The following is a 15,842-nucleotide window of genomic DNA, read 5'->3' as shown; positions in this document are numbered from 1 at the left end:
TAACCAATGTATAATTCTGGGTGCCTGTGTCTATTTGTTCCTGTCTTTACAATTTTGAGTATATGTAAAATAAAATAACCTTTGAACACACAGTTGTTTTTTAAAAATCTATAAAATATATTGTATAATCATTCCAGCCAGGAATAAAACTTCATATCAATTATTGAAAGTCCCAAATGAATGAGATTTGTGAGTAATTATATGTAATCCTCCGAGCAGCACTTTAGACTGACAGACGCTGAGAGGGCTGTAAAGCAGAAGTGTCCCTGCAGATTGTGGTGCTGAAGATTGGTTATGCCTTATTTTTTAGTCTCTGTTGGATAATCTGACTGGTGCAGTTTTTGCACCTAAGGGATGTTTTTTTCAGGCTTCAGGGGGACTTTGTGGTGCTGTCACCGGCAGGTGTTCCAGCTTCATTGCAATGCAACTAAAACTCTGGGTGTAAAGCATTGTTCTTTTGAGGCTTCGCACAACAAAAACCTTCACACGTGCATACTTGCATAGGAAGTGAAATATTTTGAACCTCATGAAGGAAATAATTCAAACCCTAGGCTCACTGTTATCATTGCGGACATGCTGGGTCCTATTACGTTGATTGCCAAGTATGTTTTTTAACTGAGTTTTTTGGTAATCAACATATTGAGTGGGAAGTTTCAAAGCAGCGTGAGGTAATTAACTAAACAGGAAGAGGCCAAATTGTGTCCTTAACATGCAAAAGCTTGTTAAAAGCAAAAGCGCTGCAATTCTATAGCCATGTAACCAAGACAGATTGAAAGATGAACAATGCAAGAATTAATAGTTTGACACTGTAAATTCTTTCAGGTTCCACTTGGATTTATAATAAACTGATTATTGCACATAATTTCTGGAAAATAGTTTTTTATATAAAGCAAGCGTTTCCAATTTTATGTAAGTAAACGTTTTAATTTAAATTGAACCATAAACATACTGTATCAATAGCTATGTCTACATGCAAAAAGTTACTATCGGATTAAAATGTATTCGGATTAAATAACTGGATTGTACCGTTTATACGGGCACACAATCAATTAATACAATCATAATGTGTATGTGTGTATATGCACATGGCTTTATTCAGAATAGAACCACTCTGACATACGCAGTTATGAAATTCCCCTAAAAAAAAAACACAGAAGTACTTCCGTCTTTGCTGAAGAGAGACACAAAAAGCACAGAAGCAAACACTGATCCAGGGATCCTTTCTGTGTTAACTATAAGCTTTGTCAAAAAGGAAAGTTTTAAGATTAGTCTTAAAAGTAGACAGGGTGTCTATTCTTGATTTAACAGGAAGCCAATGAAGGGAAGCTAAAATATGAGAAATATGATCCCTCCTGTTGATTTTCATCAGAACTCTTGCAGCAGCATTTTGGATCAGCTAAAGGCTTTGAACTGCATTTTGTGGACTTCCTGATAGTAAAGAATTACAATAGTCCAGCCTTGAAGTAACAAATGCATGGACCAGTTTTTCAGCATCCTCCTGGACAGAATGTTTCTAATTTTGGTGATATTCTTGAGGTGATATAAGGAAACTCTGGAAAGATGTTTAATATGGGATTTAAATTACATGTCTTGGTCAAAAATAACACCCAGGCTTATTGTGTTGTTTTCTAAGTTTTGACAGAAACTTCATCTTTTGAGTTCTGGAGCCTTCTTATGTCTAAAGGAGTAATTTACTAGTTAGGGAGCAGAGTGAAAAAAAAAATTGAAGATACCAGACAAAAATTGAGTGTGAAAAATTGTCAACATCTAAAGAAAAACGTAGAAATGTCCAAGATATTAAAAAAAATGACATTAAAAGCCACTTTGAAAGGCTACAAGAAATACTTTTGTGGAGCTATTTAGATGCCAGTGATTTACTTTTCCAGCCATCTGTTGCTCAGAAACTGTTTTTCTTTTTCCTTTTTATTTGCACCGCGTGTCTTCATCTGGCACGGTCCAACTGGTGGGGATTGTTGATCAATTCACGCTTAGGATCTCCATGTAACAAACAGGGCCGCCTGGACCGTGCTTAGGCAGATGCGACTCATCTCATCCACAGATGGGTCCGAACTGTCTTCACCCCCCTGCCGCCTGAGGCAGTGAACCTCACAGAGGCCATCTCTCTCTCTACCACACACACACACACACACACACACACACACACACACACACACACACATTGACTGTCAAAGCCCAATAGAAACGTGGGACACAACAGAGGAAACTATGTCAGCGCCTCAGGCTTGGTCTGCTATCATCCTATCAAGAAAGCTGTTATTGTGTGAGGGGGGTAAAAACAACAATGTGGGCTTATTGATTTTGACAGTCTGTGTGCCGACTGCTACCAAATGGATGTTTGTGTTAAAATCACATTGAAATTTGTGAATATGTAGACGGAATGATTCATAGTTATTAATTTTGGCAGCATCCGTCTTCATCTCTGTAGGCCAAACCCCTGCCATGTTGTCTAATTGAGGCTGTGTTTGTTTTCTGACACAGCTTAAAGCTCCGGAGACAAGGGACCAAAAAGAAACCAGGGAACTCGTGCTTGAAGAACTGCAATTGTTTCATTTTAAATTAAACAAAGCATGTTCGTGTTTTGTTCTCCCTAGTTTTGATAATGGAGTTAATTAGCGTTATCGGTTCCCAACAGGCCTTTCTTTTGGTTTGTGAACACTTTAAAAGTTTTTTTGCTTTGAATATCTATCCTTTATCAGCCTCCACCAATTTAGTTAGTCTTTTCAGAAAATGGCCTCTTATTGAATAGATTTGTTATCGGATTAACAAAATAAATCAAAACAAAAGCTTATCTAAAACATCTTGTTTATGTATTTCTACAAATCCTGACATTTGAGGATCGTTCTGGGGTTGTATCGCTTGCCAGAACCAGTAAGGTAAAAACCAGTTGGGATTTTTCCTCGATTCACTGAAGTGTAGCCCATTTTAAAGTAAAGGGTAGTGACACAGAAAAAGAAATGGTGCCGCTGGGGTAAAAAAAACTCCAAGCTCCTTGTACAAACAACAAAATAAGCAGGATAAGTAAAGATTTATGATTTTCACAAACAAAAGAAGGAACAAAGGAAAGAAGAAATGCAATGACAGGATGGAAATATAATTAAAACTGCATGGAGGACATTAGTACAACTTGCTTCACACCCCTACAGACAGCACTTTGCTCTAAATATTCTGGTTGTTATTGTATTCTGGATATAAAAACAGTTTTCTTTCACTTCTGCATAAAACTGGTTAATAATTATATCGCAATAGTCAAACATTGGATATCCCTTTTCTTTAGGGAGGATACAATACTGAAAAAAATTTACTTGTTCTCAAATAAAAGACATAAGAAAATTACCCAAATTTAGTAAGTCCCAATCAAGATCAGTGAATATGTGCAGATTTTACAAACAATTACATTATATAATGAAGTCAAAATTATTTAGATTGCATCATATGCTAACCATACATCTAGCTCAGACGTCTGTACTTGAAACTAAGAATCACATCCGACTCAACCCAACTTTTACTGTTGGTAAAAAAACAAAAATAAAAAAAACCAGCTGGGACTTGCTAAATGTCATGCTCAACACAAATAATTAATTTCTGTCTGTGTTTAAAAGTAACAATGCGTGTATTTTTATTGAATCCTACCAGCACAGGAACATTGGTGTTGACACAGTCAGACAAACATTAGCTACAGGTGACCATCTGTCTCCTCCAGAAGATGAAACCCACTTTTTATTTTATTTTTTTTCAGGTTTAATGATAATAAATTAATAAATGAAGCTGTCTAAAGCAATCCACACAGAACTAAGACAACTGGTAGATAATGTGATCTAACTGAAAAGCTGCTTGCTAATTTTTACTCAGGAGTGTACAGGCCTCATGTTTTTTGCCATCTTGAAGTACAAATTTAAAGTGACAGGAATGTTGTTGTTTTTTAGCATCAGATCTACGCTGTGCACAGCTTTTCAAGCAAGTTATTTTATATGAGTGACTTTTTCTGTGAGTATTGCTAATGTTAAAGCTATGATTATAGAGTGTTAATATATTCTGGTATGGGTGTGTCGGTCTGAGAAATACCCAACGCGGCTCATTGGTCAGCGACCCTGCAGGGCCGAGTGTCTCAGGAGGCTAATCTAAGGGTCAATGCTGAGCTGCAAGGGTTAGTCCAGGCTTCAAGTGTTACAGCAACACAAAGTTACTCTTTGTAGTTCTTAATTACTGTAATGCAATTTTCACATTGTTGCCCTACAATTACAAAAAAATTACCATGGCATCTAACCGGTGGGGGTTTAGTATAAGTATTATCTGATGACAGGAGCAATGGGAACCTCTGTGATCTCCAGCTTTCAGATAGTGGCACCTGATGGAAACACCTGGAGCAAATTCTAAAATGAAATAAAAATAATTAAATAAACAATGATAATTTTTGTGCAAAAGAGAAAGAATATTTTTTTTATGGTTAAAAAAAACCCCTAAGGCCTGATGTGTGCTGCAGTTTGTGCACGAACTGAGTCCATGTTCTACCCACACACAAGCTGAAATTTACTAAAGAGCAGTCTGCAGCACAACCAAACACTTGATTTTTTTTAAGGTGGTGCAGACTGATTTGATCAAGGGGAGAACAATTATGAGTCTTTTAATATAACAGCCCACTTAATTGAGCTTAATTTGCTCTTCATCAAATACATTCATTCCCTCCACTTCTCCATTATGTTGCTAAACTTCAGATTCAGCAATCCTGATCTGTTTGTTTTGAGTGGTGACACAAAAAGATTTCTTTTTAGAAATGCAACTCTTCAAGAGGGAATAAACCTTCTTAATGACTGGCGTTCACAAGAAAACATACATGTTTGAAGCAATCTGCAGCTTCATCAAAAGTGAGCAAAGGACCCGGAAGTCTGACCAAAGGAATTCCAAATAGGGATCATTTGTGATTTGTCTTTCTCATAAACCCAAATGTTATATGGTTTCTAAATTCTGTTGATACTGATTTAATCCCAGCTGATTAAGTATTTATGGAACTCTGGCTGCCTGGAGTTTTAAAAAGAATAATGCTAGTTCAGGATTCGATTTACTGAAGGCCCAATAAATCACACGGACTCAAGTAAATAAATGCACTTTGTGGCTTTTAAATCAGCAGTCAATAACACTGCTCTCCTCAGAAAAACATGAGATGGTAAGTCCAGAAAAAATATGCACACATAAGCAGATCTGTTTGTCCTCCAAGGCTTGTTTATGTTTTTTGTATCGAGTCTTTAAACTGCCTATGTTTTTTTTATATACATTATTTTATGTTGCATTTAATTTCAGTTATTTTTTTAATGGACCAGTTTTGAGAAGAAGGGGGGTTGTGATGGATTATTATTCTGGTGGCCGCATATCTGGGTCCTGAGTGAGGGATGGAGGAGGATGGTGGATTAGTGAATTCAATCTGTAGGGTTGCTGTTCACATTTATCACTTAATCATCAGATAATTTAAATGTTATGCCCAAACCTGACCTGTTCCCTGCACTGTGGCTTGCGATGTGTGCATCTCTCATAACAGCTGAACATTTCAGGGCGTCTGCCCCAAAGACAAACCTATCACACTCAGGTCCCTTAGAAATAGAAATCATTATGTGCTGGGCTGAAACGCAGACAGCACCAAGTTGTGCCCAGGCTCTGTGGCGCTGCTAGATGTGTGACCAAAAGTGTTTTTCAGGCTGCATTTTTAATGCTACATTTGACAGCCAGGCTTCCAAGATGGAGTCCCAGGTTGTTTTACATGGAGGGGAGGGAGAAGAAGCGCAAACAGTTCAGTCTAAAACTGTTATTTTAAGATTGAATTTTAATATAAAGACAAGCATTTCTTGCTCTCCAAAAAGTCCTATTCATTATTATTAAAACAAACTCTGTTTTTAGATATATTATATTTTGTAGACCTTACTTAGAAGTCCATGTAATGTTTTTTTACTTCTTAGCGTAAGTGTTCGTTGATGCACAGGAGGGTGCTTATGTAGTAACCATGAGAACTGATTCAAGTTGTCTTCAATACAAAAGCCAGTTTATCTGTTTGTTGTCATTTTTTCAGGGGTGGCTTACATAAAAGCAGTGCATTCATATTAATGAACAGAATTACCACTTGTTCACCACCGCTGACCAGTCGTGGTCTGGCTAAATGTGTTGTGGAGGCTGTAAGATGCCCAGGTACGGGTGATTTAGACATATCACAAACGGTTAAACTCACAGATTTTGGATTTAATGTGATTAATTCGATCAAGCAGAACCTGCTAAAGTATTTTCATAGCGCATCTCAAAGTATCGCTTAGGATGACACGCTCTGCCTGTGTACAAATCTCTGTTCAGAAATATTTTAACCTGCATCCTGTCATGCTGCTGCTAATCTGATGAAGATACTGATGGTGGTTTAAGGATAAGGTTTACTTTATTAATCCTCAAGGAGGAAATTGAGTTGCCATTGACATGTCAAAAACACATTTAAACAGGCAAAACAAAACACTCACACTGGACTCTGCTGTAGACAACAACAAAAATGCCACAATATAACATGAGTGTCAATACCATGAATTATATTTCTCCTCTACAGTTAGGCTGAAACTGATTATGGGGGCACATGTGTAACTCTTTCATTAATAAAAACAAGTGTCTCAATGAGAGTACCTGTATAAATAAAGGTTTAGTAAAATTTACAGAAAAAAAAAAATAAATAAATAAATAAATATATAAATATATATATATATATATATATATATATATATATATATATATATATAAAATCTCCACATTGTTAGGAAACTTTGTAGTGCAAACGTGAACCTCAGGCAGTGCAAACGTGAACCTCAGGCAGTTTTTTAATTGTTGGAGGAACCATTGAAGATTCTCAATCCAGTGTGAAGGGAACCATATTTTTGGAAGGTACAAGGGATTCAAAATATAATAAGAAGGCTTTATTCAAGGTATAGGATTTCAAACAAACTAAAATAGACATAGAGCACGCAATCATGATAAACAATTATAACAGTTTTAATATTGCAGGGTTTTGTGTACTCTGCGCATATGTAGGGTTTTTCGAGTGTAGCTATTCATGTTTTCCTTGTTTTGGCTTCGTTTTTGTTTAAGCTTTAAAGCTTTCTTATGTAACAACAGCGAGACTTTTGCATTGTGTGGTTTTGTGCCCCTGAGGCTGAACTGGCTCGTGTCACTGCCACAGGTGTGCATCAAGGCAAAACAAAACAAAAGCTGCTGGAACTTAAATATTAGTACCAGAAAATCTCGTGGAACAATAACTGTTACATAACCTGATCTTTGAGAAGCTGATCAGGCTTGATAAATCCAATTTGGCTCAATCCTTTATGCTGGTCCTGTGTGTTTAGTTAATCCATGCCAGACTCTTCTACGTCTGAGCACTGGAAAAGTCTCTCAGAAGCCACCCAGCTGGAATGTCATGACGGAGGAGTTTATTAACGCTGTTTGACACACGTTATGCAGTCAAGACTGCAAAAAGAACCTGTTATCTTTTTTTCGCAAAGAGATGGTTGCAAAACAAAACTAGATATATTTCAGTCTGGAAGCAAGACTCAGTCAAAGTCTAATTCAATATAGTCATAAAAAACTCATATGGATGCATCAAATTGAAAAGCTTATTAAGTTCTAAACCCCGCAGAAAAGATAATTAGTTTAAAAGCATTTACTTTCATGCATCTAAAACCGTTTTCTGATATAAATGATGCATGTTCTGCCAATCTAAGGAGCCTGAGCGGGGAATAAAAGATACTTTTAACTTAATGTATGCACAGGTGTGCAAAAAAATCTAATTTTTCAGACTTTTGTTTTAACCATAACTGTAAATATGTTACATGAGATGGTGGTAACTAAGTGGAGGCTGTTCTGTTTGGATCTTAAACATTCTTTTACTCCCGGGTGTCATTTACTGTCTTTGTTTTGCCTTTTTTTCTTATAAAGGGATATGAATTACCTATTTTAGGAGCCCAGGATATAAAATAGACTAAATGCTGCTTCCCACTAGGATCTAATGTACAGCCTTTGGTTCTCCTGTTCTAAAGAGCAACCCTTCCTTCTGAAATAACCCGCAGAAAGACAGCTGCTTACTCGCTGCTCTATGTTCAAGAGCGTCAGAAAAATGCAGAAAACCTAAATGCAGTGCTTCTTCCGGCAGCTGTTTATTTGCTTTGGACCATTCACTTTTATGAAGACACGAGAGGATTTCTCTTTTTCTGCTTGAGAGGGATTAAGCTCTGTCTATTGGTATTAAAAATAAACCTCTCCTTGTGTTGCCTGTACATTATTACAGTTTGCCTGCGAGGCTTTGCTCTCATTCTACTGATAACACCATGTTAATGAGTGTGGAACGCCGAGAGGAGAGCACATCTTAACAACATTAACCCTGACCCAGATGACGGCAGAATCAGCCATAGGAGGAGAACATGAAGCAGCAACCTGTCACTGTTGGACCAGTTAGACGGGCTCAGAGGGATGAGATTACTAGATGACTTCCAGTAGGTCTATGGCAACCCATTTCTCTTGTTCCACTGGTATGCACAAGTGCTTAAATGATGGAAGATTAACCATCACCCTTGGCCTAAAAAAAAAAAAAAAACGTGCCTTGACCCCATACTCTGTGGCTTCAAAGGGATTATTGCTCTCTGATAGCTGTATCCATTTAAATATAGGGGTTTATATACTGAGGGAGCTCTGCTCATCGGAAGAAGCTCTTTATGTTGCATATTCAGGCTGAAACAAAATGGTTAATGCCGTGCATCTCATGAAACATACTTGCACTACAGGCCAAAGATTTTACAGCAAGATCAGAGTACATCCTTACTATAATAATCAGGTACAGTTTTTGTTTTTTCCTTGGTTAGACCTATATTCCCTCAGCTTAACATCTAACTTTTACAACTGCAGGACAGACGATAAGCAAACTGTGATTCTTTTTTTTTTTTACTTTTTTGCTTCAGTTGTGAGTTTTGCAAATCCTTTATTTTAACTTTTTATTCAGCAATGGTCCACAAATAGTTGTATGTACCTAAAAGTAAATTGAGGAAAGTGGTGCATATCCATTAAACCATGAATATACAGGAAATTCTTTCTGAAATCTGTTTTTATGCAAAATGTACTTTGTTAATGTGTAAGTGATTTTAATATTTTTAGTTGTCGGCCTGGATAACAGGCTACTTTACATGGGTTAAGTAAAAAAAAAATAAGCTGTTTTAAGTTAAAGCTACAGGTCAAAACAAATCCAACGGCGTGGAATTATTTGTGGTCATGAAAACCCAGTCAGTCATGTTTTATAAATTAGCACCCCCATCGTAGTTGTTAAGTTTAAAATTAGTTTGTAAATTAGGAGCAGTGGGTCCTGTAACGACCACATGTGGGCTGACTACCAGAGCAGACAGCTAGAATTTTTAACCAGCTATTATATCCCGTTGTTAGTTATTTAGTAAAGAGCAGAACAAAAAAGAAAATGCCTTGTTGATGACAGAGAAAAATGGGGACCTCGAAGGTTATTGAAAGGCATCAGTAGCACAAAAAACAGCCGTTAAAATGAAGGTTTGCAAAATACCATTTTTGAATGCAAAACACTTGGAACTTTGAAGCAGACTAGCTCCAAATGTACAGAATAAGAACCGGGAGCCACGCATGTCTACAATGAACGGGTTATCAAGTCCACAATTCACATGCGCTCACTAAAATGAAACGATAACAGATTTGTTGCAACCTTAACTCTTTAAAATGATTCAGGATGTTGCATAAAAAGATACATAGAAGTCAGCCATCACGCCCAAAGCCTGCTCTCTTCTTGTTCCAGATGCAACCAGTATTATTATTATTATTTTTATTATTGTGATGATGATAATATAGCCGATTCCTGAGTTGAGCAGGATTATAGCAATATGAGAGCAGTCATAGCTCTGATTACATTTGGAAATAGGCTCCTCACTGCAAATGAGAGCTAAGTTTTTGTATCTGAACAACATATGGATGAGGTCGACCCAAGGAACAGGCTTCGGACAGCCAAGGGATGACTGCAAAATACTCCACCATGTCCGTCAGCTGTGCACAGACTGAGGCACATTTACACCAACATATAAGGGATAACTATTTGTAGTTTACGTCTGATTGAGGTTGTTTCCGTCATTTTGAGGTGTGTAACATTATAGCATGAGCCTGAGTTTATGGGTTCGACGCATAACAGGTCAAACTCATCAAAACAATTCAGTTTTGACGCCCATTGGGTTAAATAAAACTGAATTGAGTTATATTCCAGTGTATTTGGGTCAGTTTTAGCACTCTGTGGGTTCTTTGTTGTCGACCAACAGAGATGGCGTGGCCTGCCGCACATTGTCATGGCTGGTAAAAAATGTGCATGGATTACTGCACACTTTTACGCAACGCTCGTTTTTGAACATGCCAAATTGGACGTCAAACAAAAACAACATTGCGACGCAAAGTTTTTTTTACGTACCCATGCTACGTACATGAGGGCCCTGGTCTTCAGACTCCCTCTGGCAAACTTTAGTCAGAGTTTCCTGTTTTTCTGAGGGAGAATAGATTTCCTCCAGTGGAAGCTCAGTTTGCATCACATCAACAGTAGATAGATCCTTTTGTAGGTCCTATGTTGACATGAAAGGTTTTGTTATTAAGGGATCTATTTTAGCATCTTACTAGTTGCTTTTAATGTGAACCTTACTAAATGCCGGACATTTAAACAAAAACCTTCTACAAATTGCTAAGTTACAATGTTCTGGTTATCCGCACATGATGGGAACTGACTGTCTAGAAATTTTGCAGTTTTACAATAGGAGTAAATGTTAGGGGGTCTCGCCTAACTGTATTCATTATAACATTTTACAGAAAGATTTACTAAATCTTTGCTTCTATTTATTTTTTTATTTGTGTAAAATATTTATAAAATACACAGGCTTACATAGGATGCCCTATTTTCTTTAAACATGACTTTTTATAACAATTTAATGATGCCGTGTTCTGCTGTACTGTGTGAAGATAAAGTCTAAATAAATATATCATAGGGAAAACATTACAAAAGCAAGTTGACTTTGATTGCAAACCTTTAAAAGTCAGTAGGAACAACCGTGGGTGGAAAATAGGCTTTATTGTTTTTTTCCTGAAGGTTGTAAAGTTCAGATGTTCTTAAGAAACTCAGATATAACAGATAATAGACTGATATCTGCACATTTTTCTTTTCTTAAGATGGTTTATTGTTCAGGCAGAACTGCTGTTTGCTTGAGTGAATATGTCTTATCTGGCCAGACGTCACCTTTCCCAAGGTGAATGAAGGGAATATCTAGGGAGTACAGACAGGAAATAAAATATACTATAAAATTTCCACCCAAAAGAACTGACTGTAATTCAGGCAGAGGGTTTTTTTTTTTTAGTATTTGAGGATTGGATTATGAACTGATGCTATCTTAGTTTTGCATCAAATAGTAATCAGCTTTTGCATTTTTAAAGAAAAGATTTGTCATGATTTTCATGCTCTATTAAATCAAATAAATTTTCTTTTTCTTTCGTTTTCTTTCTTTTGCTAATACAATATTCTATGTTTTTAAAATTGAACTGTTTTATTAGATGCTTTTGACAAAAAAAAAAATATATATATATATATATACCTATTTTGTAGCAATGTTTAACAGAATATTGTACTTCATTGGTTAGGACCTGTGCTTTTTAGAGTTGATTTTATAAACTTTGCACAAAAAAATAACATTTGTGATTGTTTAATATTTATTTAGTTGCTACACTCCTCAGCAGAAACAATCATATGTTATTAGAAAACCTGTTCATGTCCCCCTTAAACACATTTGTACTGGAAATGCTTTCATGGGTTGAGCAGTGCGGTTGTGTATGTGGGTTGCTCCTGAGAAAACTTTACTTTTAATTCATCTGCCAATAACAAACTGCTCTTGATGAAGGAAAATGATTGGAAGAGGCGCTTATGAAATCATCATTTAAAAACCATTCTTTTGTATTTGCCCGGGTTATTTTTCTCTGGTTTTGAACTTAGTTTGATGATCTGAAACTTTTAAGTGTGACCAAAAAAACGTAATCTGTAAGGGGGCAAAGACTTTTTCAAAGTATTGCAAGTCACCTGGTTGACGCAACTCAGAATAAAGTCTACCATCTATATGACTCTTAAAAAAAACTTTTCAGGAGGTGTTACTGTTCAGTACCTGCTCACAGACAGTGTTTAGGTCTAAAGCTCCCAGAGTTTCACTTTTCAAAACTTAAAAATGGAATTTGGACCCATGACCCCCACTCCAACTCTTAAGTTTTAATGACTGGTTGGTGCTAATCAGTTATTTATTTTTACGTGTTCCAGGTGTCCAGAAGGTCCTCGCCCAAGCACGATGCGACCGTGTCAGCTGCCCTGCAAGAAAGACTGCATCGTGACCCCTTTCAGTGACTGGACAGAGTGTTTGGCTAGCTGTGATGCAGGTATAGCGACATCAAATTACTGCATGGCTGGTTTGATACAACCCTGCCTTATATAATGCTACTTACTGTATATATCCACACACACACAGTGAGGCAGGATTTAGTTGTGGTTGCATTGTTTGGACCCTTCAACGTGGGCCTCAGACGTTTGCCGCCTCACTCACATCTTGTTAAACATAATTAATGTGACAGATTGGCATGAGAGACAACCTTTGGGCTGACCTCTGTTAGTATGTCATGCAATTCTGCTCGCCTGAGGCAACAAGTGTCAGAAAGTACAAAGTGTTATTGTTTTCATGCGGTGAGAGAGAAACATTTTCAGCTGAGGTCTCCGGTCAGGCTGAAAACGGATCTTAGGATCATTACTGTCTGTATGTTCATGCCTCCCTGTGTGATTTGGTGGTGTAGGTCTTTACAGTGTAAAAAAAAACCCTGCTGCTCCATCCACATGCAAAGAGTGGGACTATTCAGAGGATTGTTTGATCTTAATAAGATACTTTATATTTACGAGCATAAATGGCACAGAGGTAATATTAGCTGTTAACACAGTCTAACTTTTTTGTTTAATAGGCTACATCATTGTTGTTGACTTGATATCCAAAGAAACATGGTGTGTGTGGGATGTATGAGACAGCTGTCCAATTAGATTTAGCAGTGGTATCCTTGCATTCTGTTTTAGTTTTCCATTCACTCTCAGGTCCCGGCTTTTCTTTGTTTTAACCTCACCGATCGTCTGTTCAGGCGGTGACGCTGTGAAGAGAAAGCAATCAAGGAGACGTCTTGTCATCCAGAAGCCTTCTAATGGAGGACAGGAGTGCCCGGTGGTACTTGAAGAGGAAAGGGACTGTGAGGTCCCCAAAGTCTGTCCCGGTTTCAGGTAGAAATACAGCTTGAAAAAAAAAATGTCTGAGTTCTGGCAACTTTTAGGGGGTTTCAGGACATACAAAGACCTGGAGTATATTTATAACCATTGAACTTATATTTTGTTATAATCATAAACTTCAGTATCTTTTATTGAGATTTTAGGGGATAGACTGACACAAAACAGTGCAAAGTTATAGGGGAAAAATACATGGCTGTGATGTTTTTACAAATAAAATCCTGAAAATGATGACTTGCATTTTTATTCAGGCTCATTCACTCTGATACCACTAAGTAAAATCCACTGCAACCAACTTCCTTCAAAAGTTACCCAAATATCATGGTTTTAAAACATTTTACAAATATCTCTACGCTTCTCCAGGAGTGAACGCTGCTTGTCGGGACTTTGATGCAATCAACTGGTTCCCTTATATAGGAACATTTTGACCAATCTGTATAATATGATTGAATTTGACTTTGTAAAGTGCCTCGAGATGACATGTTTCATGAATTGGAGCTATATAAATAAAATTGAACTGAACTGAACAAATAAATACCTTAAAGTAATTCTGTTCTTTTGTATGTAGTCACCTAATTAGTTAAAGAAAGTCTGTATGTAATTTAATCTCAGCATGAATAAAGCTGTTCTGTGAACACCTATGAGGTGTCTTGGAGACCATTATTGAGCAAACAATTTGAACTATTAATTTATTAGATTAATCTGACTCCAGATTGTTTGGGACATCTAGAAAACCATTTTAGTGAATGGGAAAGGTGAAAGGTATTACTCCGTGTTTTGGTGTTAAATTTTGGAGTTACATTTTGAGTCCTGCTGACTACTCAAAGCACGTTATCGTAGAGCCACATTCAACCAGTGGCACACATATTCTTACACAGATACACAGATTGGTAGACAACTTGGGGTTAAGCGCTTGCCCTGGGTCACTTTGTCATGTGACAAGAGAAAGCTGAAGTCAACCCACAACCTTACGATTGCAGTTTTAGTTACTCCACAGTCACCATCAGTCAGGATTTAGGCCAGAAGATAATATCCAGGGAGAATTATGATGGAGAAATGACAATAGAAATGTTGCCACTCATCATATATTTCATCTCTCTTCTAATCAAATTCCTGTCCTTTTTTGAACTTAAAAAAACAAAGGATCTTAAAATGTTAATGCTGCTAAATGCATTGTTTGTCACTGGTAAAACTTTAGAACATGACTATAAAAAATAGTTTTTATAAATATTAATCATGACTGAACAGATCAATTTTTTTCAGATGGAAAACTCATAAATGGAGGAAGTGCCAATTGGTCCCATGGTTTCTCAGAAAGGACACCCCCGGTGCACAGGAGACTTGTGGACCAGGACTTCAGACCCGAGGTACTAAAACAAATATTTTAATCTCCCTTTTTCATCTTTCAAATATTTTCTTGGGTCTCTGGTTCCTTTTTCAATCATCCAGTCTAATACAGAGCTTCAGATTAGAGAAAATGCTGTTTTTTTTCTTTATATGACAGGCAAAACTGAGGGTAAAGCTCTCATGAATATCACCAGGCTCTCTTGAGATTTGGACAGAAATATTCTCACTTCTCAGTGTGAGCCTCTTGAGACCGGTTTGGCAGTCAAGAGTTGTTTCACTGATTATATTTTTCCCCCACCTCAGGCTTGAGTCATGCAATTTTAATCAAATGTCTCTTGTTGGAATTTAGGGGAAGATTCTGCGCCTTTCCTTCAGAACACACCAGTACGTTCCCCAGTGTAGACGTGCTTCATGCATACGTTACAAGAACTTAAAAGCAGAGAGCATATTTCTCACTGCTTTACTGTTACATATAGTCCAGGGAGGCATTCATAAAAATCCAATTTCAAGGGGTCACGCAGAATGATCAACTTCATTATGTTCCACCTCCAATAGGAAGCTTTTATTAGTTCTTATTTTGTTGTTTCTTATTCACTACCTTGCATTATTACAGGAAAGAATCCTTCCTTTTTTAATTTGTTTTAACGTCCATTTCATATTCATCACACCGGTCAAGATTTTTTTTTCTTTCACCTTCTGACTGATTTTATATCTTGTGACACCTGATGTCAAGACCTTCCATCTTCAATCCCTTCGTTTCCGTTATTGACTTTGATCAAACGAGACGCTCTTTCCTCACGTCCTCTTTCCCACAGGATCTTCTGATTTTTACCTGTAGAGACTCTCAACCTTAAAGGGAGAAAAACACTGTAGTGGCTCTATTAAACACACCAAGCCGCAAGCTCTTCCCCGCCTCCAGCCCACACAAACGCACAAACAATAAGACGTGACCTCACACACCAGTAGACAGAGGCTTTCCGAACCAATAGCAGTGCCCACGGGGGTTTGAACCAAAATGTGCTTGGAGATTGATTTCTCCATAAAGGTACAGCCCTGCAGAGCGTCTGGACACAGCAAAATGAAATACTGCAGCAGCACTTGTAATACCCTTTATTGGAGGAACAAAGAGCAG

The 15,842-nt window shown here is 37.3% G+C and overlaps 1 protein-coding gene across 5 annotated transcripts in view; it reads left to right on the top strand.

Annotated features, from left to right (window-relative positions):
• Positions 1 to 15,842, top strand: part of LOC105935547 (thrombospondin type-1 domain-containing protein 7A) — a 229,492-nt gene that overhangs the window by 151,304 nt on the left and 62,346 nt on the right. For all 5 annotated transcript variants that reach the window (XM_036135332.1, XM_036135329.1, XM_036135330.1 and 2 more), the window contains 3 exons: positions 12,368 to 12,483; positions 13,225 to 13,360; positions 14,627 to 14,730. In XM_036135332.1, the coding sequence (XP_035991225.1) occupies positions 12,368 to 12,483; positions 13,225 to 13,360; positions 14,627 to 14,730 (356 nt within the window). The remainder of the gene's footprint in view (positions 1 to 12,367; positions 12,484 to 13,224; positions 13,361 to 14,626; positions 14,731 to 15,842) is intronic.

This window comes from Fundulus heteroclitus, chromosome 3 (assembly GCF_011125445.2).
Source record: "Fundulus heteroclitus isolate FHET01 chromosome 3, MU-UCD_Fhet_4.1, whole genome shotgun sequence".
NCBI lineage: Eukaryota > Metazoa > Chordata > Actinopteri > Cyprinodontiformes > Fundulidae > Fundulus > Fundulus heteroclitus.
The sequence above is the reverse complement of the archived record's forward strand: the minus strand, read 5'-3'. Positions and strand labels throughout refer to the sequence as shown.